The 26,764-nt window shown below is 34.3% G+C and overlaps 1 protein-coding gene across 1 annotated transcript; it reads right to left on the minus strand.

Moving 5' to 3' along the window:
- Nucleotides 1–383: 383 nt before the first annotated feature.
- LOC142345896 (uncharacterized) lies at nucleotides 384–25,375 on the minus strand. Its single transcript, XM_075398344.1, has 4 exons — nucleotides 24,864–25,375; nucleotides 20,026–20,728; nucleotides 5,252–6,107; nucleotides 384–1,501 (listed from the first exon to the last, which is right to left on the minus strand). Exons 1-4 carry the CDS (start codon nucleotides 25,300–25,302, stop codon nucleotides 551–553), a joined length of 2,949 nt encoding a protein of 982 aa, XP_075254459.1. The 5' UTR covers nucleotides 25,303–25,375; the 3' UTR covers nucleotides 384–550.
- Nucleotides 25,376–26,764: the final 1,389 nt, after the last annotated feature.

Below are 26,764 nucleotides of genomic sequence, written 5' to 3' on the forward strand. Positions count from 1 at the left end.
TTCCCATAATTTGAAATTATTCGAAACACAACTTCATTAATAATCGAAAATTTAAAAATTATTGATAATTGAAAAAGTTATACGTAAATGAAGTGTACGAAAGTAAAAGTTCTGCAGATGGATTTTATTAAGTAGATAAGATTAGCTGAAGTGCATTAGAGCGGAAAATCCAACTGGATGCATTTCCCTGGGGTAATTAAGATAATTGACCCTGGGTAATTATGATAAGATAACAGCTCTATTGTTCTCTCTCTTTTTTTGGGTACGTCCTTGAAAAATTGATGAAAATAGGCTATACGGAATCTTTATACAGAGGTATGTCCTTTACCCCCCCCCCCCCCCCGTCTTGCTCACGATATACTACTACGCACTAAAACTAGACATTTGATATAAATTTCTTATTCGGCGAAAAAGTCACAGACAATAAGTGTAACTACATACGTTCAAGGAGTTTAAATGTAATCTAGATTACAGAACCCTAAATATATCTCGGCTAACTAAATTCGGTAAAACTAATTAAAATAGAACTTGATCACAATCAGGGATATTTTTATTCTTTTGATAAATAGTCATCGAAGAACACCACATTGGAATCAGGCTCTGCTGCTACTTCGTTTTCCATGTTAGTGCAGTAGACTGATTCCCATTTCTGTCGTACAACATTCACAAAATCAGACACCTGCTTCATATTACCCAACTTAATATTCCAAACAGATTGATCTTCTTTCTGTTCGTACTGCTTAGTCATAGATGTATGTGCTTTATCGAACAAATTGAGTGACAATACATTTCGCCTGTTGCGATACCGGACTATAATCCTTATGTCAGGAATGGGTCGTGCATCCAACAACACAAAGGGTTTGCTCTTCAATTGATCAGCAGCTGTGTGAACAACGAAATAGTTGACAGCACAAATACATACATGTTGTTCAGTGGCTGTCAGAATACACAGTACTTTGTCATACCTGGAGAACCGACACAACCATGAGTTTTCTTTCAATGCCATCTCAAAAGATGTAGAAAAAGTCTCAAATCGTGGACTCTGATGTCCTGATAAAACTGATCCAGATTTCAACTTAATCAGCACCAACTTATCCAGCAGTTTCATGTCTGTTTTGAGTGTCTTTTCACTGCGAGTGTAGTTCACGTAGCTGTACTTCAAGCACCAACGGATAATCACATCAACTAAATTCAAAATCAGATCTCGACTGAAGGCCACAAACACATAAGCACTCGCACTGTTTTTGAACTTGAAATGCAGACTCTGATCACTGATTCCATTTTCAAGAACCAACAAAGTGTCGAATGGAAACGATGCCAATGATTTGAACCAGCAGTCCACCTGATCCAGCGAAGTGCCTTTCTCTTCCGTTGGAATTATTTGGAAAAACCGGATATTAACCGAAGTGACCACAAGAGCACAAGGCTTGATCTCTGGCTGCTGACTTGTGCTGAGGTAGCCTTTGAACAATTGCTGGAAGTCTTCAAAGTCTTCCAAAACCTAAACGTACAACACTTGTTACAGAGTGCAGTAAGCGCCCAGAATCTGGTCATGGGTAACTTCCGCCCAGAACCAATACATAGAAATATACAAAATAGATCAAATAGCTATCTCTAGGTATGAAATATTGCAATTCAATTGTTATTTTAAATGCACAGTTCATCCTCACAGAGTTATTCAGATTACTTCGTTCTCAAGATGCGTCATAAAAATCATGGAGAACAAAAGCCAAAGAAGTTTTGCTAGGCTTATAATGTGGTTAATAATTGTCAACAACCATCATCTGGGACTGAAAACTTAACATAACCGACTAACCTAAATAGCTATGTCTTTCTATATAGCCTTTTCATTATGGACCTTTATTACACAATGAGTTCCATTGACCTTAAATTATTCAAATTAAACTTAACTGCAAAAGTCATTTATTGAGTGAGGCAAGTCGCGCATGATCAAAATCTACCAATAACGCAAATCATCTAAAAACTTGGCCTAAAGAGAGTGAGGAAATGACGTCACGCGCGCAAATGCCGTTAATGCGAGGAAGAAGTCATCCAGAAAATTGAATTTTTTAAGCTTCGCTGAGTAAACAAATAGAAAAAAAAGAGCGTCAGACGACGAAACAAAAAACCAAAGCAATGCAATATAGTTCCGATCAGCTTCCCAGCTATAAAAATTATTTGGCTCCTACCAAAACATAGTCCCGAGAATATCCGCAGAAAGTAAGCTAACAACCAACGACGTGCGAAAAGCTTCAAACAACCGGCGAGAGGTTGGCTTCAGTAGTAGCCAGTTGGGGCATACGGATGCTAGCACTAGGTTGTGATAGAAAAAAGGGAGGGGTCAAGCGCTGGGAGGGGGTTCACTAAGGACGGTCAAATTTTGAAGATAAAGCATCGCCCTTCAAACCTTGAAATTGTCTCAAAACATTTTTTTAAATCGCGTACACAGAAACGTGTAAAGCGTAGACTCTAAGAGAGCTGCTCAGCCACTTAACGCTCTTAGGTCGTCACCTATTGATCCCCAATCAGTCAAAAATTCTTTTGAACGTCGGAAGCTCATTGACTAAACGCTGGGCATGAATCAAAACTTTCTCTCCCTCTCAAAAAAAACAGATTAAACGAATATTGCTCACTTTTGCTTATAGATCAAACCCCGTCTGAACGAATAGTACTTCCGCTAAAAAACATAGCCGGAAGACTCCGGAACCGACGTGAAGTAAAATCTAACTTACAACCAAGCCAACCACAAACTGGTAAAAAGTAGTTAGTTATACCACTCAAGTGGAAAAATCAAACGTAGGAAAATTATCATAAGCAAATTTTGACAAAAAATTCTTGAAAACTTTGTTGGAAAAGCATTTCCTTGCAAACTTATTGGGAAACCATTGTCGATAGATTGTCAGGTACAACTTAATTGTCAGGTAGATCTTGATTACTTGAGAAAGGCGAAAAACAGAGCAAAAAGAAAGAATTAGTGAGCAAGATCTAAAAGAACTAAAATTTAATTAAAAATATTCTCCAAAAATCGCAAAGTCTCAGAAACTGTTCTCAACGCACCTTAAGAAAAAGTTACTCTGTCATCACTTAATACCCGCCCGACAACCAAATGCATTGCAATTCAAATTGCAATATTTATACATGGACAGTTTGAGATTACCTCGTTCTCAAGGTGTGTCATAAAAAGTTATAAAGTCATGCCGAACAAAGCCAAAGAGAAATTTTGCATTCGTGTGTAATAAATTTAAGTAAATTTAATAAATAAAAGTTTATAATGTGGTTAATAAATGTCAACTACTATCATCTGGGACCAAAAACAAAACATAACCGACTAACTTAAATAACTATGTCTTTCTATATAGCCTTTTTATTAGGTACCCTTTTTACACATATGAGTTCTTTTGATATTAAACTAATTCAAATTTAACTTAAGTTTTAAAGTCATTTATTGAGTGACGCAAGTCACGTATGAACAATATCAAATAATAATGCATATAATCAAAAAAACTTGTTGGCGAGAGTGAGAAAAAGAGTGAGAAATGGCGTCACGCGCGCAAACGCCGTTAATAAGAGGAAGTCATCCAGAAAATTTATCTTTCAGCTTTACTGTATGAACTAATTTAAAGACAAAACCGACAAACGCTCTCAAACGACCGACAAGCGGTTGGCTATGTCAGTAGCCAGCCACCGTTTGCTGAGGATAACTTTAGCTTGATTCGACTCTGCAACTTTAGTTTTCTAGCCTGGTTAGTAAATAAATCAAATAAACTGATATTTTAAAAAATTGAATTTTGCAAAATTTGAAAGAAAATCTTCGTATTTGCTTTGAAAATAATCAAAACTACTATTTGTCTCTTGAGTTATATCAAGTAACCCATCCGCAAGACTTGGAAAGCTTCGTGGGCCAGTAATGATCAATAAACTCAGAGAAAAATTTTAAAACAAAGGCAAATTTTAACAAAATTTTGCAAAAACTCAGGATATTAAATCTTCAAAACCATTTCATTGGCTCAAGAGGTTATCCAGTATCCCTATTTCAGGCTTCAAATAGTTTCACTGGCTCATAAAGCTCCGTTAACTTGGATCATGATAATAATTTTCCGAAAAGTTGAAAAATTTGTCAAAAAAATTGCTAAAGCTGGAGTCAATAAAAATATTGATAATCCTTGAGCATTTCGTTAACTCTAGAAACTATGCGACAGCTTATCATCAAACCTTGAAGGAAATCCCCAAGACCCTGGTGCCGGAAAAAATAAATTCAAAATGATTCAAAAATTTCAAATTGCGAATATTTTAAAAATTGCTGATATACAAATCTTAAAAAACATTTCATTACATCTAGAAGCTATGTAGTAACCTATAATTATCTGACTCATGAGGCTGGAAAAACCTGAAAAATGTCAAAAAACTGAAAAAATGCAAGTTGCATAAAAAATGCTAAAATTTGTGATAATAAAGGTTGAAAACAAATCCATAGCCCCAAAAACATTTTCCAGTAACTTATTATCAAACCCTAGCGGAGATTTTCTGTTAGGCTGAAAAACCTAAATAAAGACAATGTCAAAAAAAATAAAATTGCAAGTTTTGTAAAAAAAAATTAATTCTAAAATTCGTGGTGTTGAAATCTCGAAAAACATTCCATTACATTTAGAAACTACACAGTAACCTATTGTCAAAATCTGGAGGAAGTTCCTCGGCTCTTCAGGTATTTTTTGGTCTGATTATTTTTAGCATTTTTTGACAAAACGTGCAAATTTTTTCAATTTTATTGGCATTTATGAAAAATAAATGCCCCCCATTTATAAAAAAAAATTATAAAACGAAAAGTCAAAAGCGTCAGACGAAAAATCGGTCAAGCGAAAAATCGCATAAAAAAGACCGACAGGACTAATATAATTGCTACAAATTTTGTTCGAGAGCAATTAAAAAGAGCGTCAGACGACAAAAAAAAACCAAGAGCAACGCAATATGGTTACACTCGGCTTACAGCTTCGCAGCTAAAAAAATTGGTTGCTATCAAAACCTAGTCCCCAGAATATTCGCTAAATGCTTTCAAACAACCGGCGAGAGTTTGGCCGGTTCGGTAGCCATTTGGTGGCTTAGGGGATGCTAGCACTAGGAGGGGTCAAGCGATGGGACGGGGTCCATGTTTTCCTTCATACTTCTATAGCAAACGACACCGACGTGCACGTTCTATATGAATACAGCAATGACACTTGAAAAGGTTAAAACTCAAAGATACGTATTGACATACTTGCTGTGACAAGTGAAGATGAAGTCGATGCTCCAGCTGAAATATGGGCTCGACGAATCCATCCATTTCATTACTCAACGCACACAAGTTACTTCCATCTTGAGTGAAACTATTTGGGAAAAAGGATGAAGACCACGAGTGTTGAGAGATTCTACTGTCACGATTACTCGACACACTACTTTTGGAAGCATCCTTTGGCCGCATCTGAACCGTTTCAGAACCAAATACGCCACCACTATTGTGACCTTTCGCGGCATCATGTTCTGAATTATCCATTATATCGCTTTCTCCTTCAATTGGAGATTTTGAAAATTTGTCATCCGTATTCCTGTAAAGATCGTTCTGCGCGTCAGTGGATTCTTTTTCGTGTTGTTTTGACATTATTGCGAAGCACTCTGTGCTAACTTTGCTGTCATTTCTCTGACTGGTGGAGCTGCTACGTCTTAGAGGATTGTTTTTCACAACACTTTCATCCTGTGCAACCAATTTAGGTGACCTTGAATTCGAAGATGAAGCACCTTGGCCATCATCTGGAACCAAGTCATTCAGAATACCTTTCTTAATTCCTAATGTTTCCATGTTTTCCTTCATACTTCTATAGCTTTGAATATAGGCATCGCCTTCTGTCTCTGCTAGGAATCTGACAGGACTTTCACTCACACTCGTCAAGGAGGCTTTCTTCTGCAGTCGTTTCTGGCTCTTAGGAGTGGATGTCTGGAACATTCGCTCTGCATCCGTTAAGTGACCTGGTATTGTGAGTTGAACTGGGCGACTTTTGTGAGAGAAAGTGGCAGCCTTTTTAATCCTGATGCCCGAGTTAGCTCGATCCTTTCTAACAAGAGTACTGGAGCTCACACTGCCTGAAGCAACCAACATTACCCATAAGTATCTTGGGTAACTGTATCCATTTTGTACCAAACCCTATAATTTATTCGGGGGTTAGGAACCTTATGCTACCCTGGCTTTTTTCCTCTAATTCTCTAAGTCAATTTTGTCTGAAAGATACCTTTTGCGGAGAGCTACAAAACAGGCATTGAAAAGCTCTTGAAGAAAACTAAATTAAATGAGAAATTTTTCATTTCAGGGAACTTCACGCTCCGTTTTTTTATTGCTTAGAAAATATAAACCTCATACGTTTAAATTTTTTCAATTGTTACATGAAATTGATGTAATAAATTTGCTCAACGGAATTTCAATAGCTAGTTAAATCTGTCTGCAACAAAAAGTGCAATTTGTCAGCACTTGAAAAGATTTTATTCGAAAAATGCTTCATAAACTAAACCAAATATAGTTACTTTCGATAGTAATTTTTTTCTACTGCTGTTAATATAAGTGCACCTCAGACAAGTTCAAGGTTCCGAACCTCCAAGGCGTAAATTTTACAAAATCTTTCAAATCACGAACTTTTCATGATTCGTTTAAACTTAAATAACCATGAGACAAAGGATATAAAAATTGAGGAACTCGTTCCAAAATGGCAAAAAATAGTACAACCCTTTCCTTTTTTAATCTGTTCAAAAATCCATTATTATCAGTTAGAGTGCTCATAATCTAAAGAAAAGATTTTTGCAGTTATAAGAGCTTTCGCCTAATTCCAGAATTGAAGAGAGTTCTGACAAGTGAAAGAATTTTAGGGACACATTCAGTTTAAATATTTGAACTGAGAAAAAAAACTAGTTCAAATGAAGTAAACTGGTCATAATAGGAAATGATGATTAGCAAAGTCTGCTACCTTCGAAACGACTTTTTAGGGTATTCCAAATGGGATGAAACGGAAGAACTGTATGAACAATTGCACAATTGAGGACATTGGTACCAGTTTTATTTTCACAAAGTTTAAAACCTTATCTATAGGCAGCATATCAATCTAGCCGTCAATCGGAAAGATAATTGTGTCTGATCCTTTTGTTAATAGCCCAGACGCCTATCATTGAGCTCCTACTTTTATTTTTTACTTCTTTAGACAATCTGTTTCGCCGCACCAACAATTGCCGTCTTTTCAACATTTTGTGTAAAATCTTTGCTAAACAAAGAAACGAAGTCAATGAAGAGAAATGAACTCAAAAATGAATATGATATTCCTTTAAAATGCCCACATTTTGGAAGCCCGTTACATAATTTCTTTTAGAGTTAGTCTCAAGTAATAAGTCTAAGACTAATTGCTATTAGTATTAGTTACTTCGTTCCACTTGTTCGTTCTCCTTTTACTTGCTTTAAAAAGATGAGTTTAGAACCGTCTATGTGCAAATCTACCTTGTTTAACTTCAAATCCGAGTTACATCCCGACTATTTTACTAATAATTCAGCAACTTTTAAAACATTTTGAACAAAACGCAACTATAAAAACCTAAGCTACAAGTTATATTGAGTTAAACAATTTTCAAAATGCCCAGTTAAAATATAAAAAAGAGTGATGAGAAATATCAGACAAAAAAAAACCCAGAAGATTATCAAATTGACACATTCAAAAATCTAACCTGCTCGGAAATCCAAAACATACCCGGCAGATTGCCGGAAAATAGTCGCCGCCGATTCCCATACCCACGATTGGGATTGAAAAAAAAGAAAAAAAATAATTTTTCTAAAAACAATTTTAAAGTTCGAAATACTTTGATGTCATTTTGGAGATGAACATGCTCCTGTTTCGTAGTGAGATCACACAGGGGCTAGTATCAATACCAGTGAGCATTAGAGATGATAACTAAGCACAAAGTTCGAGTAAAGGGCATCTAAAATTGAGCTTTATGGGTTTATCTCGCTTCTATTTCCGATTTAGTTTCTTGATACTGACTCTGTTCATCTAAATTGCTTTGCAGAGCAACTGCTGTGTAAAAACACTTTTAACGGAATGAGAGAAGAGTGAAACTAGCCCAGAGAAGTCAAAAAGATTTCACGCAAATTGTCGAAAAGCCGGCAAGATGAGGTAAAGCGAAAAAATATTTATTCGACGAAGTAAAAAAAACGTAGCAGATGTTCTGACGTACAATTTAAAGAATTTTTATTGACTATACAAAAAAAAGACCTATACCGGACTATGATTGAATTGGGAAAACCGTTTCTAAAAATCAGATAAAAAACAGAAAACTGATGTCAAAATGCCGCATGTGGACAAGCGAGAAATGGAATTTTGGTTGAAACAAAAAAGGCCTAGAATGAACTATGAATGGATTGGGAAAATCATTTAGAAAACATCCAATCCAAAAAATTGAAAAAAAAAACAGAAAAAGTCAAAGTGAAATTGCCGCATGTCAACAAAAAACCACTAGCGAGAAAGCGAACTTCTGTTCTAACACAGTTTTCTCACTACTGTGAAATTAGAGCGAAAAAATTTCACGCCGCAAAACCACTCGCTTTTCACTCCACTTCCTGTTTCGGCGTGACCAAAATCACTACTCCAATTTGACTTCAGAAATCACGAAAATTTGTGAACACATCTTATAAAAAAGACATCACCCCAACACAATTCAAATTCTTTGAATAGTAAAAAATAGGAGCGCAATAATAGCCGGCTGAGACGCTGAGGCGGCTATTACACAAACTAAGAAAATCAATGCCCTCGAGGGACCATTTTTTATTTTCAACCCCAGTTGCAGCTATTTCTGAACGCGTAGCGCAAACAAAAATTCAATCTTGAATAAGAACACGCTCTTAACAAACACACGCACGCTCGCACCCTCAAACAGAAAACTCAAACACAACGCATGTGTGGAAATGTGTCACCAGATCTTGAAAAAAAGGCGGAAGAATTCCGGAAACGACTCGAAGTGGAAATCCACTTAAATGCCCTCCAACTACTCATCAAACAACACGTGCCTCCACTAATTTAGGAAAATCTTGAAACAAAGTAAAAACAATGTAAAAACACCAGTAGTGAAAACAAATTTTTGTCCAAACACCGTTTTTTACTCTACTTTAAAATTCACGCCGCAAAACCACTCGCTTTTTTGCTCCACTTCCTGTTTCGGCGTGACCGAAATCACTACTCTAATTTGACTTCGAAAATCACGAAAATGTGTGAACACATCTTAAAAAAAGACATCACCCCAACACAATTCAAATTCTTTGAATAGTAAAAAATAGGAGCGCAATAATAGCCGGCTGAGACATTGAGGCGGCTATTACACAAACTAAGAAAATTAATGCCCTCGAGGGACCATTTTTTATTTTCAACCCCAGTTGCAGCTATTTCTGAACGCGTAGCGCAAACAAAAATTCAATCTTGAATAAGAACACGCTCTTAACAAACACACGCACGCTCGCAACCTCAAACAGAAAACTCAAACACAACGCATGTGTGGAAATGTGTCACCAGATCCTGAAAAAAGGCGGAAGAATTCCGGAAACGACTCGAAGTGGAAATCCACTTAAATGCCCTCCAACTACTCATCAAACAACACGTGCCTCCACTAATTTAGGAAAATCTTGAAACAAAGTAAAAACAATGTAAAACACCAGTAGTGAAAACAAATTTTTGTCCAAACACCGTTTTTTACTCTACTTTAAAATTCACGCCGCAAAACCACTCGCTTTTTCGCTCCACTTCCTGTTTCGGCGTGACCGAAATCACTACTCTAATTTGACTTCGAAAATCACGAAAATGTGTGAACACATCTTAAAAAAAGACAGCGCCCCAATACAATTCAAAATCTTTGAATTGTAAAAAAAAGGAGCGCAAAATTAGCCGACTGAGAAGCAGTCTAAAAAACAGTAAAAAAGACAGACCAAAAAAAATTGTCTTTTCATTAAAGGCTGATAGTTATATTTTGATTAAAAATCTGTATAATCTTTTGCTGCCTCTATTAGTTGCTCTCAAATAACCTTTATTTAGAGTGACACACACCCATTTGACCTTATCTATTTCAATTAAAGTAAATAAAAGTCAATTCAAAGTGAGGAAGTCAATTTTGAGAGTGAGATAAGTAAAGTGTGACCAAAAATTTAATCACGCGAATGAAGAAAAAACTCGCTCCACTAAGAGCGAAAAATGACGTCACACACGCACTCTAGTTAAAATTGCATGAACGAATGAAGAAAAAGCAGATTTGAAGTGGTTGTGACATCATATGGTCGTAACAAAAATCGCGATGACGAAATAAAAAAGCATAGCAGGACAAGTCCTGAAATACAATTCAAAGAATTGAATGAAAAACTTTGATGTACTCTACCTGACCAGCAGATCACGTGAACAATTTCGAAAACAGAAACAAAATCATCTCCAAAAAACTGAGAAATTAAAACAATAATAAAAAACTGAACATAAATATACTCATTGCTAAAACTCTAGAAGATTTTACCCCTAAGGCAAAATTTGATCTCTTTAATTATACCTATTTCAAAACATGTTTAAAACCAATTTTTGTTTCTGAAATCGGTCTAGTATTATATCTGCAATAGCTGAAAGAAATTCATTGGCCCTTCAAGATCGATTAACTCGAAAATGACCGAAAAATTAAAAAAAAAAAAGAAAACAGAAATCAATTGCAAACTTTAATGAAATGTTACGGAAAATCGTGATATTAAAATCTTCAGAATCGTTTCTGTGTATCTGGATGCCATTAGACGCCATCCCGTAACCCAATTCCAAGCCTTCAAAAATTCATGGGCTCAAAGACCGATAGGCAATAACTTTAGAAAAAATTTCAAATTTCAAAAAAAAAAATTCTTTCAAATAAAATGTAGAAAACCATTCACTTGCCCCCTAGTAACTGTTTAATAACATGCTATCAAACCTTGGATGAGGTTAGCTGGCTACTGAGGTGAGGAAAACTGACTAAAAGACAAATGTTTTGGAAAAACTTTAAAAAATTGCAAATTTTATCAAGAAATTTCTTACATTCGGAGGGTTAAATTGTTGAAAACAAATCCATTTAAACTACCAACCATGCAGTAACTTTCATCAGACCGTGGAATAGGTTTTTTGGTACTTTAGAATGGACAAATACTAAAAACTGACAAAAACTTGAGAAAACAACCTTGAAAAAAATTGCAAATTTTATCAAAAATATGCTAAAATTTGAGATATTAAAATGTTGAAAACCAATCCGTTGTTACTAGAAACTAAGCAGTGCCCTATTATCAAACCTCAAAGGAGATTCTTTGACCCCTAAAGCTGGAAAAACACAAAAATTAACAAAAATTTTCAAAAAAACTTGAAAAAAATTAATATCATTTTGCGTGTTTGTGTTTGTAATACCAAAACATATAGCTCTAAAATAGTCATAAAAAGTAAATTTGTCTCAAAAAGGGCCTTCGTCAACTTTTAAAAATTTCAACCTAAGACTAATCAAACAAAAAACTTAAAAAATCACAAAAAAACATGAAAAATTGCAGCATTTTGAGCCCAAAAGCTCCTAAAAACGACCTCTTAACCTTCAATTAAGGCCATCCAAGCAGCTGTACCACTCAAGTCCTGAAATACAATTCAAAGAATTGAATGAAAAACTTTGGAATACTCTACCTGACCAGCAGATCACGTGAACAATTTCGAAAACAGAAACAAAATCATCTCCAAAAAACTGAGAAATTAAAACAATAAAAAAAAACTGAACATAAATATATTCATTGCTAAAACTCTAGAAGATTTTACCCCTAAGGCAAAATTTGATCTCTATAATTATACCTATTTCAAAACATGTTTAACACCAATTTTTGTTTCTGAAATCGGTCTAGTATTATATCTGCAATAGCTCAAAGAAATTCATTGGCTCTTCAAGATCGATTAACTCGAAAATGACCGAAAAATTCAAAAAAAAAGAAAACAGAAATCAATTGCAAACTTTAGTGAAATGTTACGGAAAATCGTGATATTAAAATCTTCAGAATCGTTTCTGTGTATCTGGATGCTATTAGACGCCATCCCGTAACCCAATTCCAAGCCTTCAAAAATTCATGAGCTCAAAGACAGATAGGCAATAACTTTAGAAATTTCAAATTTCAAAAAATAAATTCTTTCAAATAAAATGTAGAAAACCATTCACTTGCCCCCTAGTAACTATTTAATAACATGTATCAAACCTTGGATGAGGTTAGCTGGCTACTGAGGTGAGGAAAACTGACTAAAAGACTGGAAAAACTTTAAAAAATTGCAAATTTTATCAAAAAATTTCTTACATTCGGAGGGTTAAATTGTTGAAAACAAATCCATTGAAACTACCAACCATGCAGTAACTTTCATCAGACCGTGGAATAGGTTTTTTGGTACTTTAAAATGGACAAATACCAAAAACTGACAAAAACTTGAGAAAACAACCTTGAAAAAAATTGCAAATTTTATAAAAAATGTGCTAAAATTTGAGATATTAAAATGTTGAAAACCAATCCGTTGTTACTAGAAACTAAGCAGTGCCCTATTATCAAACCTCAAAGGAGACTCTTTGACCCCTAAAGCTGGAAAAACTCAAAAATTAACAAAAATTTTCAAAAAACTTGAAAAAAATTAATATCATTTTGCGTGTTTGTGTTTGTAATATCAAAACATATAGCTCTAAAATAGTCATAAAAAGTAAATTTGTCTCGAAAAAGGCCTTCGTCAACTTTTAAAAATTTCAACCTAAGACTAATCAAACAAAAAACTAAGAAAAATCACAAAAAAAACATGAAAAATTGCAGCATTTTGAGCCCAAAAGCTCCTAAAAACGACCTTTTAACCTTCAATTAAGGCCATCCCAGCAGCTGTACCACTCAAGTCCTGAAATACAATTCAAAGAATTGAATGAAAAACTTTGAAGTACTCTACCTGACCAGCAGATCACGTGAACAATTTCGAAAACAGAAACAAAATCATCTCCAAAAAACTGAGAAATTAAAACAATAAAAAAAACTGAACATAAATATACTCATTGCTATAACTCTAGAAGATTTTACCCCTAAGGCAAAATTTGATCTCTTTAATTATACCTATTTCAAATCATGTTTAAAACCAATTTTTGTTTCTGAAATCGGTCTAGTATTATATCTGCAATAGCTCAAAGAAATTCATTGGCCCTTCAAGATCGATTAACTCGAAAATGACCGAATTCAAAAAAAAAGAAAACAGAAATCAATTGCAAACTTTAATGAAATGTTACGGAAAATCGTGATATTAAAATCTTCAGAATCGTTTCTGTGTATCTGGATGCTATTAGACGCCATCCCGTAACCCAATTCCAAGCCTTCAAAAATTCATGGGCTCAAAGACCGATAGGCAATAACTTTAGAAAAAATTTCAAATTTCAAAAAATAAATTCTTTCAAATAAAATGTAGAAAACCATTCACTTGCCCCCTAGTAACTATTTAATAACATGCTATCAAACCTTGGATGAGGTTAGCTGGCTACTGAGGTGAGGAAAACTGACTAAAAGACAAATGTTTTGGAAAAACTTTAAAAAAATGCAAATTTTATCAAAAAATTTCTTACATTCGGAGGGTTAAATTGTTGAAAACAAATCCATTGAAACTACCAACCATGCAGTAACTTTCATCAGACCGTGGAATAGGTTTTTTGGTACTTTAGAATGGACAAATACCAAAAACTGACAAAAACTTGAGAAAACAACCTTGAAAAAAATTGCAAATTTTATCAAAAATGTGCTAAAATTTGAGATATTAAAATGTTGAAAACCAATCCGTTGTTACTAGAAACTAAGCAGTGCCCTATTATCAAACCTCAAAGGAGATTCTTTGACCCCTAAAGCTGGAAAAACTCAAAAATTAACAAAAATTTTCAAAAAACTTGAAAAAAATTAATATCATTTTGCGTGTTTGTGTTTGTAATACCAAAACATATAGCTCTAAAATAGTCATAAAAAGTAAATTTGTCTCGAAAAGGGCCTTCGTCAACTTTTAAAAATTTCAACCTAATACTAATCAAACAAAAAACTTAAAAAAATCACAAAAAAAAACATGAAAAATTGCAGCATTTTGAGCCCAAAAGCTCCTAAAAACGACCTTTTAACCTTCAATTAAGGCCATCCAAGCAGCTGTACCACTCAAGTCCTGAAATACAATTCAAAGAATTGAATGAAAAACTTTGAAGTACTCTACCTGACCAGCAGATCACGTGAACAATTTCGAAAACAGAAACAAAATCATCTCCAAAAAACTGAGAAATTAAAACAATAAAAAAAAACTGAACATAAATATATTCATTGCTAAAACTCTAGAAGATTTTACCCCTAAGGCAAAATTTGATCTCTATAATTATACCTATTTCAAAACATGTTTAAAACCAATTTTTGTTTCTGAAATCGGTCTAGTATTATATCTGCAATAGCTCAAAGAAATTCATTGGCCCTTCAAGATCGATTAACTCGAAAATGACCGAATTCAAAAAAAAAGAAAACAGAAATCAATTGCAAACTTTAATGAAATGTTACGGAAAATCGTGATATTAAAATCTTCAGAATCGTTTCTGTGTATCTGGATGCTATTAGACGCCATCCCGTAACCCAATTCCAAGCCTTCAAAAATTCATGGGCTCAAAGACCGATAGGCAATAACTTTAGAAAAAATTTCAAATTTCAAAAAATAAATTCTTTCAAATAAAATGTAGAAAACCATTCACTTGCCCCCTAGTAACTATTTAATAACATGCAATCAAACCTTGGATGAGGTTAGCTGGCTACTGAGGTGAGGAAAACTGACTAAAAGACAAATGTTTTGGAAAAACTTTAAAAAAAATGCAAATTTTATCAAAAAATTTCTTACATTCGGAGGGTTAAATTGTTGAAAACAAATCCATTGAAACTACCAACCATGCAGTAACTTTCATCAGACCGTGGAATAGGTTTTTTGGTACTTTAGAATGGACAAATACCAAAAACTGACAAAAACTTGAGAAAACAACCTTGAAAAAAATTGCAAATTTTATCAAAAATGTGCTAAAATTTGAGATATTAAAATGTTGAAAACCAATCCGTTGTTACTAGAAACTAAGCAGTGCCCTATTATCAAACCTCAAAGGAGATTCTTTGACCCCTAAAGCTGGAAAAACTCAAAAATTAACAAAAATTTTCAAAAAACTTGAAAAAAATTAATATCATTTTGCGTGTTTGTGTTTGTAATACCAAAACATATAGCTCTAAAATAGTCATAAAAAGTAAATTTGTCTCGAAAAGGGCCTTCGTCAACTTTTAAAAATTTCAACCTAATACTAATCAAACAAAAAACTTAAAAAAATCACAAAAAAAAACATGAAAAATTGCAGCATTTTGAGCCCAAAAGCTCCTAAAAACGACCTTTTAACCTTCAATTAAGGCCATCCAAGCAGCTGTACCACTCAAGTCCTGAAATACAATTCAAAGAATTGAATGAAAAACTTTGAAGTACTCTACCTGACCAGCAGATCACGTGAACAATTTCGAAAACAGAAACAAAATCATCTCCAAAAAACTGAGAAATTAAAACAATAAAAAAAAACTGAACATAAATATATTCATTGCTAAAACTCTAGAAGATTTTACCCCTAAGGCAAAATTTGATCTCTATAATTATACCTATTTCAAAACATGTTTAAAACCAATTTTTGTTTCTGAAATCGGTCTAGTATTATATCTGCAATAGCTCAAAGAAATTCATTGGCCCTTCAAGATCGATTAACTCGAAAATGACCGAATTCAAAAAAAAAGAAAACAGAAATCAATTGCAAACTTTAATGAAATGTTACGGAAAATCGTGATATTAAAATCTTCAGAATCGTTTCTGTGTATCTGGATGCTATTAGGCGCCATCCCGTAACCCAATTCCAAGCCTTCAAAAATTCATGGGCTCAAAGACCGATAGGCAATAACTTTAGAAAAAATTTCAAATTTCAAAAAATAAATTCTTTCAAATAAAATGTAGAAAACCATTCACTTGCCCCCTAGTAACTATTTAATAACATGCAATCAAACCTTGGATGAGGTTAGCTGGCTACTGAGGTGAGGAAAACTGACTAAAAGACAAATGTTTTGGAAAAACTTTAAAAAATTGCAAATTTTATCAAAAAATTTCTTACATTCGGAGGGTTAAATTGTTGAAAACAAATCCATTGAAACTACCAACCATGCAGTAACTTTCATCAGACCGTGGAATAGGTTTTTTGGTACTTTAGAATGGACAAATACCAAAAACTGACAAAAACTTGAGAAAACAACCTTGAAAAAAATTGCAAATTTTATCAAAAATGTGCTAAAATTTGAGATATTAAAATGTTGAAAACCAATCCGTTGTTACTAGAAACTAAGCAGTGCCCTATTATCAAACCTCAAAGGAGATTCTTTGACCCCTAAAGCTGGAAAAACTCAAAAATTAACAAAAATTTTCAAAAAACTTGAAAAAAATTAATATCATTTTGCGTGTTTGTGTTTGTAATACCAAAACATATAGCTCTAAAATAGTCATAAAAAGTAAATTTGTCTCGAAAAGGGCCTTCGTCAACTTTTAAAAATTTCAACCTAATACTAATCAAACAAAAAACTTAAAAAAATCACAAAAAAAAACATGAAAAATTGCAGCATTTTGAGCCCAAAAGCTCCTAAAAACGACCTTTTAACCTTCAATTAAGGCCATCCCAGCAGCTGTACCACTCAAGTCCTGAAATACAATTCAAAGAATTGAATGAAAAACTTTGAAGTACTCTACCTGACCAGCAGATCACGTGAACAATTTCGAAAACAGAAACAAAATCATCTCCAAAAAACTGAGAAATTAAAACAATAAAAAAAACTGAACATAAATATACTCATTGCTAAAACTCTAGAAGATTTTACCCCTAAGGCAAAATTTGATCTCTTTAATTATACCTATTTCAAAACATGTTTCAAACCAATTTTTGTTTCTGAAATCGGTCTAGTATTATATCTGCAATAGCTGAAAGAAATTCATTGGCCCTTCAAGATCGATTAACTCGAAAATGACCGAATTAAAAAAAAAAAGAAAACAGAAATCAATTGCAAACTTTAATGAAATGTTACGGAAAATCGTGATATTAAAATCTTCAGAATCGTTTCTGTGTATCTGGATGCTATTAGACGCCATCCCGTAACCCAATTCCAAGCCTTCAAAAATTCATGGGCTCAAAGACCGATAGGCAATAACTTTAGAAAAAATTTCAAATTTCAAAAAATAAATTCTTTCAAATAAAATGTAGAAAACCATTCACTTGCCCCCTAGTAACTATTTAATAACATGCTATCAAACCTTGGATGAGGTTAGCTGGCTACTGAGGTGAGGAAAACTGACTAAAAGACAAATGTTTTGGAAAAACTTTAAAAAATTGCAAATTTTATCAAAAAATTTCTTACATTCGGAGGGTTAAATTGTTGAAAACAAATCCATTGAAACTACCAACCATACAGTAACTTTCATCAGACCGTGGAATAGGTTTTTTGGTACTTTAGAATGGACAAATACCAAAAACTGACAAAAACTTGAGAAAACAACCTTGAAAAAAATTGCAAATTTTATCAAAAATGTGCTAAAATTTGAGATATTAAAATGTTGAAAACCAATCCGTTGTTACTAGAAACTAAGCAGTGCCCTATTATCAAACCTCAAAGGAGATTCTTTGACCCCTAAAGCTGGAAAAACTCAAAAATTAACAAAAATTTTCAAAAAACTTGAAAAAAATTAATATCATTTTGCGTGTTTGTGTTTGTAATACCAAAACATATAGCTCTAAAATAGTCATAAAAAGTAAATTTGTCTCGAAAAGGGCCTTCGTCAACTTTTAAAAATTTCAACCTAATACTAATCAAACAAAAAACTTAAAAAATCACAAAAAAAACATGAAAAATTGCAGCATTTTGAGCCCAAAAGCTCCTAAAAACGACCTTTTAACCTTCAATTAAGGCCATCCAAGCAGCTGTACCACTCAAGTCCTGAAATACAATTCAAAGAATTGAATGAAAAACTTTGAAGTACTCTACCTGACCAGCAGATCACGTGAACAATTTCGAAAACAGAAACAAAATCATCTCCAAAAAACTGAGAAATTAAAACAATAAAAAAAACTGAACATAAATATACTCATTGCTAAAACTCTAGAAGATTTTACCCCTAAGGCAAAATTTGATCTCTTTAATTATACCTATTTCAAAACATGTTTAAAACCAATTTTTGTTTCTGAAATCGGTCTAGTATTATATCTGCAATAGCTGAAAGAAATTCATTGGCCCTTCAAGATCGATTAACTCGAAAATGACCGAAAAATTCAAAAAAAAGAAAACAGAAATCAATTGCAAACTTTAATGAAATGTTACGGAAAATCGTGATATTAAAATCTTCAGAATCGTTTCTGTGTATCTGGATGCTATTAGACGCCATCCCGTAACCCAATTCCAAGCCTTCAAAAATTCATGGGCTCAAAGACCGATAGGCAATAACTTTAGAAAAAATTTCAAATTTCAAAAAAAAATTCTTTCAAATAAAATGTAGAAAACCATTCACTTGCCCCCTAGTAACTATTTAATAACATGCTATCAAACCTTGGATGAGGTTAGCTGGCTACTGTTGAAAACCAATCCGTTGTTACTAGAAACTAAGCAGTGCCCTATTATCAAACCTCAAAGGAGATTCTTTGACCCCTAAAGCTGGAAAAACTCAAAAATTAACAAAAATTTTCAAAAAACTTGAAAAAAATTAATATCATTTTGCGTGTTTGTGTTTGTAATATCAAAACATATAGCTCTAAAATAGTCATAAAAAGTAAATTTGTCTCGAAAAAGGCCTTCGTCAACTTTTAAAAATTTCAACCTAAGACTAATCAAACAAAAAACTAAAAAAAATCACAAAAAAAACATGAAAAATTGCAGCATTTTGAGCCCAAAAGCTCCTAAAAACGACCTTTTAACCTTCAATTAAGGCCATCCCAGCAGCTGTACCACTCTAAGCACTTGTATGACTACTAAAGCCCTCTTTGGGTCTCTAATGAAACTTAATGCCCGCTGGGCTTTACCTGTTTATCCCGTTTTGAAAGATCAAAGTCATTGAAAAATGTGTGAACACATCTTAAAAAAAAACAGCGCCACATTTAAATTCATATTCTTTGAATTGTAAAAAGCCAAGAGAAGGCCAATAATAGCCCCAGCTATCGCTGTGCGGCTATTAACAAGAAATCTTGAATACGAACACGCTCTTAACAAACACACGCACGCTCGCACCCTCAAACAGAAAACTCGAACACAACGCAGGCGCACTTATGCACACAAATACAACATCCAACAACACAGCAAATTGTATGCACTCACAAAAACACGGTACCGCACGCAACAAAGAACAGCGCACACACACGCACAAAATAGTCTTTCATGTGCAGTCGTTTCTAAATCTCGAGTGATTGTTTGGAATAAGCGCTATGCATCCATTGAGTGTCCTGGTATTGTGAGTTGAATTGATTTGTCCCACTATTGTCAGAGGTCGCAGTTTTTTTAATAATTATTATCAAACTAGCGTTATCTGTTCTTGCAATCAGTATTGGAGTGCACTGTCTTTACCCAGGAGTATCTTTATCCCTAGAGAAAATTCAAAAGAAACAGTTAGATTTAAAAAATGCATGAAAAAAAACTAGCACGTTTACAAAAATTGCTTCAAACTTCTCTTGAGATTAATTTTAAAACACACTCCAACACATCATTTCGAGGAGAGAAAAAACATAGCGCCTTTTCGAGTCAGACACAAAATCAGCACTGCTCTTCAAGTCGTAAGAACATCGTCCTAACTACTGTTCGGTTCGTTAAATCACCTTAGTTCACTAAAAACCTCGGAGATTGATAACAGTCCCGCTATCGATTCACGGCTATCAATTAAACAATTTGACTTGCCGCTTTTAGAAGAGGTCAGTCTCTCAGCGATTGATGGCAGTCTGGAATTGCGATCTGCACTGGCAGTGGACTTACTGCTCATCTGGACATCTGAAGTGGATCGCACTGAGTTTCCATCCAGAATTCCTCTCCAGTCCAAATCTTGGTGACGCGACTGCAACTGTTGGAGGTGTTCCGATGACACTCGATTGTCGTCAATTACCGGACAATTGATGAGTGCTCTTGGAGATAACTGATTGATAGTTTTTGTAAAGTGCTGCTCGTGAGAGCAAAGCGGATTACCAGCCAGGAGAATGTGTTTTAGAATATGGAGGGACTTCAAATCAGAGAGATCAATATGCCTTGCTATCAAGTTGTCTCTTACATCTAAGTACTCGAGATAGAACAACACGGAAACAGAGCGGAGAGAGGTGAGTTGGTTTGCACAGAGGACCAACTTGCTCAGATGGTTGTACACAGTGGCTGCAAATATTGGGAAGACCGATAGCTGATTAAAACTAGCGTCGAATCTCTTCACTACAGGGAGGTATGTGAGATAGTCGTAGAAATTCTCAACACGGTTGTAGCTGATGATGAAGGAATGAAGGTTACTGCTGGCAAACATCTGGATGCTATCATCTAGACCACACAGCCAATTGTGGCTCAAGTCAACCACCTCAAGACTTGGCCACTTCGGATGGAAGAGTTTGTTAGATGCATCTGAAACAAATATTACAAAAGGACATATGATTTGATAGCAGTATTCACAATTCCAATCTCGTCAATTCATTCTCATAAAAAGATTTCTGCTCAGTGAAATATGCATGCAAAAACAGATTTAACTCCCGCAAAAGAAAGAAAATCAGGAAAGACAAAGATCAAAGATTGCATGTATAAAAATCCTATCATCAAACCACAATCAACAATGTTCAAGCCCTGAAGGCTTCAAAAGTTTTGTAGACACCAGTTATGCTGACACTTTTGTCAATTGCATTACATCAAATTGCATTTATACCCGTACATTTATTGCGAAATGGAAATAAGGGTCTCAGTTCATTGAGAGGATTAAAAAAGTCCTGTCGATTGAAACCAGCCGCTGTAATCAAATATGCCTCATATTACATCAATTTAACTTCAGCATAATATTTCCGTTTTTAAATCAACTTCAAGCAAATCAAAAATGTTCGCAGTTCCGCCAATTCACAAATTCTTAACTTTCAGTAGTTAAAGTAACTAACATGAAAGAACAAGGCAAAGTTCGAAATAACGCGGATACTTTTGAAAACAAATAATTCTTCAGCTGCAACTTATAACCATAGTGTTCAAATTTCAGCCTTAAAAAAGCGCCCTTCTTTCTTCGTGCACTTTTGAAGCCCAAGCTTCAATTTTATGTTCGTTTTGTGATTGACTTTTTGATTTGCATGATTCGATTTCTAACTTTTGTTCAAATGGTTCAGACTAGTTTAGCAAAGAAACAAAATTCCGTGAATTGTTGTGAGTTTTAAGACCGCCAAGTGCGTTTTGTGATCAATAGAAATACCGCCAAGTAGAATATCAAAACTAAAATCAAAGCAGTTTTAATTTTGCTTCAGTTTTAATTTTGAGGTGTCGAGGTTTGATTTTTGTAAAAATTTGACTGATTTCCGTTGTTTTGGATCACATTTTCAAAAATTTTCACTCAAATTGCCACGATTGCGATCCAACATGTTCAAATTGTTTCAAATAGCGTTACTAGTCTTACTTGTTAAGAATAAGGATGGTCTATGGCTAACTTATTGGCTAAATTTTTGAAAATTCAGAGCTTTTTAATCAAAAAATTACAACAAATATGCTTCCCTAGCCTTTTTTAAAAACCTTTTTCACTTCATTTTATTCAGTGAGAGATAATATGTTTTCGTATCGATATTCCAATAATGAAATATTGCCATCACATTCAAATGAGACCAAATGAAAATATGTTTCCAAGTTTTTACGGCTTCGGCAATTTTTTTTTAAAATTGGCCACCTTTTCGTCTTTTCTGTAAACTTGTAGCTAGGTACCACCTTCCGTCTAGCGAAACTCAGATTAGTCGGTATTGCAGTTTTTGCATTAGCTAATGGTTTTGACTTTAATATGTTTTTGTCCCATTGGCGTTGAAAGGAGGTTCAATTTAATTTGTATTTTTTTCATTCGATAGCTTATGAGTATAAATGGCCAAGAGGGTTTTCTCGAATTTTAATTCCTTTTTTGCATCTTTGCTATATCTCCATTTCTTTTTGCAGCCGTATTACATTCTGAATAAAGATAGGTCTCAATTGCTTCCTATTGCGGTAATATTGAACCTGTTTAGTTTCCCGTTGAAAGTTCATAGATTTAATGACTCTGGAATTATTCGTTTTCAGAAGTGCAGTGTATTTTCGAATTTTGCCTATTCTGTTCTTATTGTCAACTTTCAACTTAGTCGCAATTATCACAAGACCCGTCCTTTTTTCTGAACATTGTGGAAAAGCACATTACTTAACCTCCTTGTTTGCTCTATTAGGAGCTTCAACCAGGGTTTTGTGGACCCGTTTTTCTTGTTTTATCTTTTCCCATGACAAAAATATCTTTGTCGCTTAATATAGTCTTATATATAATTGAATAGAAAAAGGAAAGAAAACATGTTTAAAAAGACAGCCCCAAATTGAATTTGCACTTCCGGCGAAACTCGAAAAAGAATAGAATAGCACATTTATTGTTAAACTTTTTCATTAAAAAAACTCCTTTTTTTCTAAAATTAGGCCAAAAAGTCAGTGCCGTATACTATCTCATTAAAACCCTTCTCTTTAAAAGTAAAACCAACAACTGTATCATTATCAATTTTAACATATTGAACCGCAATTCGTGGCACATTGAGCAGAAATGCAAATCTCGACAACGAAAAAAGCAAAATTAAATAAAACTGTTTTGAATAACTTGGCAGTCTTTCTATTGGTAGCACTTAAAAATCACAACAATTCGGTTTTTTGCTAAAAAATAGTCCGAAACATTTTTAATCGAAACATGCAAATCAAAAAATCAGTCACAAAACAAATGAAATTAAAGTTAGGGTTTTAACAGTGCACGAGGAAATGGGCGCGCTTTAAAATAAGGGCTGAAATCTGAAGAATTGCACATTGCACGCAAGTTGAAAGAACGTCAGTTGCTCATTCTGATACTGTTCGTCAATGAAGTTCAATACTAAATACCACTTAACCTCGCGTCTTCTGATTTGGTGGAAGAGCAATTCTTTCTTCTTGCTGTGTTGGGTTCCATTTTCCATATTGCTTGCTGATTGAGATCTCCTCGCGTATTATGCTAATGTTGATCAAAATGCTTGCGTGTTTCAACCTTTGTGCTTGATTACTTTCTATATTTCAAGTTTGATTCAGTTTCTCAGCAAGTTTAACGATCACTATCAAAAGAGCTCCTGTATTCTTGCGCGCAATAGTAGTTGGTATCACTTGACGTAGAAAGCTTCCGAGTAAACTTTCGGTAAAAGTTTTAATTTCTTGGAATGATTTGCAGCGTGGTTCTCTCTTCAAAGACCTGAATTTCCTTCTTTTAGCTTAAGTGTTGGGATGTACTTAAGATAACGCCTGAAATTGAATTACCCACAGCTTGCTTGGGTGTGTTGCCGGACTATGCAGATAGTCAAGAGATTACGAAAAAAAGGTTCTACAAAAATTGTATTGGAAGACCTTTTGATTAGTTTCTGAAGCTGAGTGTTTCTTCATTTGACGGCGCTGAAATCCCTCCAGGAAGCAACAACTTTGATCCGAACTTTTTTCATCTCTTTAACGTGACCTCTGAAGTAAAGAAGTGTTTGACTGTAGCTTCTGTGTGACTTTAAAAAGATCGAAGGTTTCAAAAAAAAGATCCAAAGTTTCAGAACTTTGACATCTAAATGCAAAAAAAACTTTTATGCTATATAACCTTCGTCATGTATCTGTTTATGTGAATAAATACTATAAACTTAAACGCTAAAAACTATGTACACGCATCTCCTTAATTTTTAACTCTTAACAAAGCCTTTTAGGTGAACAACTTTTTCTGTGAAATCGAAGAACCTAGGACAAAGTCTTTTCTATGGTCTTTATTATGACATTAGGTATATAACTATAAGTAAATAAGCTTATGTAGATATAGGGTACTTTGGATGGAGACCCTTTTACTTCTGGGAGTTTATTTTTCGATAAAAAGGTAGAATTTCAGAAAAATTTATAAGACATATTATCCTGACCAGTATTGATGTTTCAGAGCTACGTTGCTCAACTGAATTTGAAGGTTTTTATTTCGAGGGAACATAAATTTTAGGTGAGTGGACATACTCGCGATCATTTCTGTGTTATCTGAAGTACACCTGACCAGAGCTGTCTTTATATATTTCTTTTTCTGTACAGCAATTCTTATGCAGCCCTTTTAGTGTATAAGAACATTAATGACATCTGTTATTGATATAGAAACAGTAGTAATTATTCTTAACAGTTTTGAAAAAGATACTCCTGCATTTTACAAAATATTTTTCTGCTATTTTGATAGATCAATATGACGCTTTGATGTTACAGTGCGGAAGCGTTCGTCATATTAAAATTGGTATTTAAGGGAATAGTGTACCAAATTTTGGATTTCGTATAGGATTGACATCTTCTACTTTAAAGGTGGTCTTTATTTATTCTGTATTCCAATCTGCACAATGCTGGTTCCACTCTAGTATCTTAATTTAACACCCTTTGTTTATAACTCTTTTTGGCACTGTGCAACAATAGTGACTAAAGCACCAGTAGACGCTTCTAATTCTTCGTATTTTACAATCAAACTCCCAATTGTCATGTAATTCAATGAAGCTTAGCTGACCTTTTAGGCTGCCGCGTAGTTCACATAGTGAGTAAATAGAGCGATGCACTCGTAATTGCTTAATACTCCAACTAATTGTGGCCAAATTCTCAATCAGCACCATGGGAACTCTTTGTAGAGTTACAACTTGCAACCTTCTGAAAATCTGCACATCCAAAGTGCCACGCAATGTAGACATTCGACGTTTTTCAGCATCTAGATCATAATGAGATAATTTCAAATCGACCACCTGCTCCAACACTTTCTTGATTTGCAATGCTTCCTCTCTCGTTTTCATCTTTCTCGAGTTTCGCATAAATTCCAACTTTTCAAGACTTCTGTGGAAAACGGCAGCTGTGAGTACCAGACGTGCCTGGCCATTGGCAAAGACCTCCTCGTTGGCTGAGAGAAGTTTGAAAAACTGATTCAGTTCCTTATCCGACCCCGAATGCCACCTCATGGTGGAAGAATTAATCAAAAAAACGCGATACGCTCAATCTGAAATGTCAATGAACTTACACAACATGACAACAAGAAGTATAAACTACACACAAGGAATGCTCACAATTTCAACAATTGTTAGTAACAATTTAACCAGATATTCCAAACATTTGAGAATCAACGAGGACTAAGATGCAGTTATTTGCATTATTTGATTCGATCATTGTGCATTACGCTTTGTATAATAAGATTAGTTAAAACCAATTTTAGACCTCTTACACGCTCAGCATTATGCCAATTTTTTAATTCATCAGCGCTCTTTGCAGTTTTCAACATTGTGATTTCACACTCACAGAGGATTTTAGATAGTGTATTGAAAGGATTCGAATCATGACGTTGAACCCCTTGAAAATTCAACATGACCAAAACATTATAACAATGCAGACAATTTTGTTAAGTTGGTATCTTGAAACCTCACAGAAAAGTTGCTTCTCACGTAGAACACATGCCGGGGCAAAACAACAAAAAATGAAAAAAAAATAGCGAAAACTTTCGGAAATTCTTTAACATAGCTGGCAGATTGCCAGAAAATAGCCGCAATAGCATCGAGATCTCCAGTCTCAAAAAAAAAAAACAGTTAAAAAGACAGACCAAAAATTCGTGTTTTCATTGAAGGCTGATATGTTATATTTTGATTAAAACTCTGTATAAATTTTTGCTGCCTCTAATAGCTGCTCTCAAATAACCTTCATTTAGAGTGACACACACCCAATTGACCTTATCTCTTTGAATTAGGGTAAATAAAAGCTAATTTCAAAGTGAGGAAATCATTTTTGAGCGAGGTAAGTCAAGTGTGACCAAAAATATAATCACGCGAATGAAGAAAAAAACTCGCGCCACTAAGAGCGAAAAATGCCGTCACACACGCACTTCAGTTGAAATTGCATGAACGATTGAACAAAAAGCAGATTTGAAGTGGTTGTGACGTCATATGGTCGTAACAAAAATCGCGACGACGAAATAAAAAAACATAGCAGGACAATCCTGACGCACAATTCAAAGAATTTGCATTGACTAAACAGAAAACTAGACCTAGAACGGACTATGAATGGATTGGGAAAACCATTTAGAAAAAAATCCGGTGCAAAAAGTCGAAAAAAAAACAGTAAAAATCAAAGTGAAATTGCCACATGTGAACAAAAAACCACTAGCGAGAAAGCGAACTTTTGTTCTAACGCCGTTTTCTCACTCTACTTTAAATTTAGAGCGAAAAAATTTCACGCCGCAAAACCACTCACTTTTCGCTCCACTTCCTGTTTCGGCGTGACCAAAATCACGACTCCAATTTGACTTCAGAAATCACGAAAATTTGTGAACACATCTTATAAAAAAGACATCACCCCAACACAAATCAAATTCTTTGAATAGTAAAAAAAAATAGGAGCGCAATAATAGCCGGCTGAGACGCTGAGGCGGCTATT

This window comes from Convolutriloba macropyga, chromosome 9 (assembly GCF_964194025.1).
Source record: "Convolutriloba macropyga chromosome 9, txConMacr16.3, whole genome shotgun sequence".
In the NCBI taxonomy this organism is placed as follows: domain Eukaryota; kingdom Metazoa; phylum Xenacoelomorpha; order Acoela; family Convolutidae; genus Convolutriloba; species Convolutriloba macropyga.

Coding starts and splice junctions, on each gene's coding strand:
- LOC142345896 (XM_075398344.1), bottom strand. CDS start 25,302: ATGAGGTGGCATTCGGGGTCGGATAAGGAACTGAATCAGTTTTTCAAA. Junction 20,729..24,863: donor ACTACGCGGCAGCCTAAAAG/GTCAGCTAAGCT, acceptor TATTTGTTTCAG/ATGCATCTAACAAACTCTTC. Junction 1,502..5,251: donor ATCTTCACTTGTCACAGCAA/GTATGTCAATAC, acceptor TTGTACGTTTAG/GTTTTGGAAGACTTTGAAGA.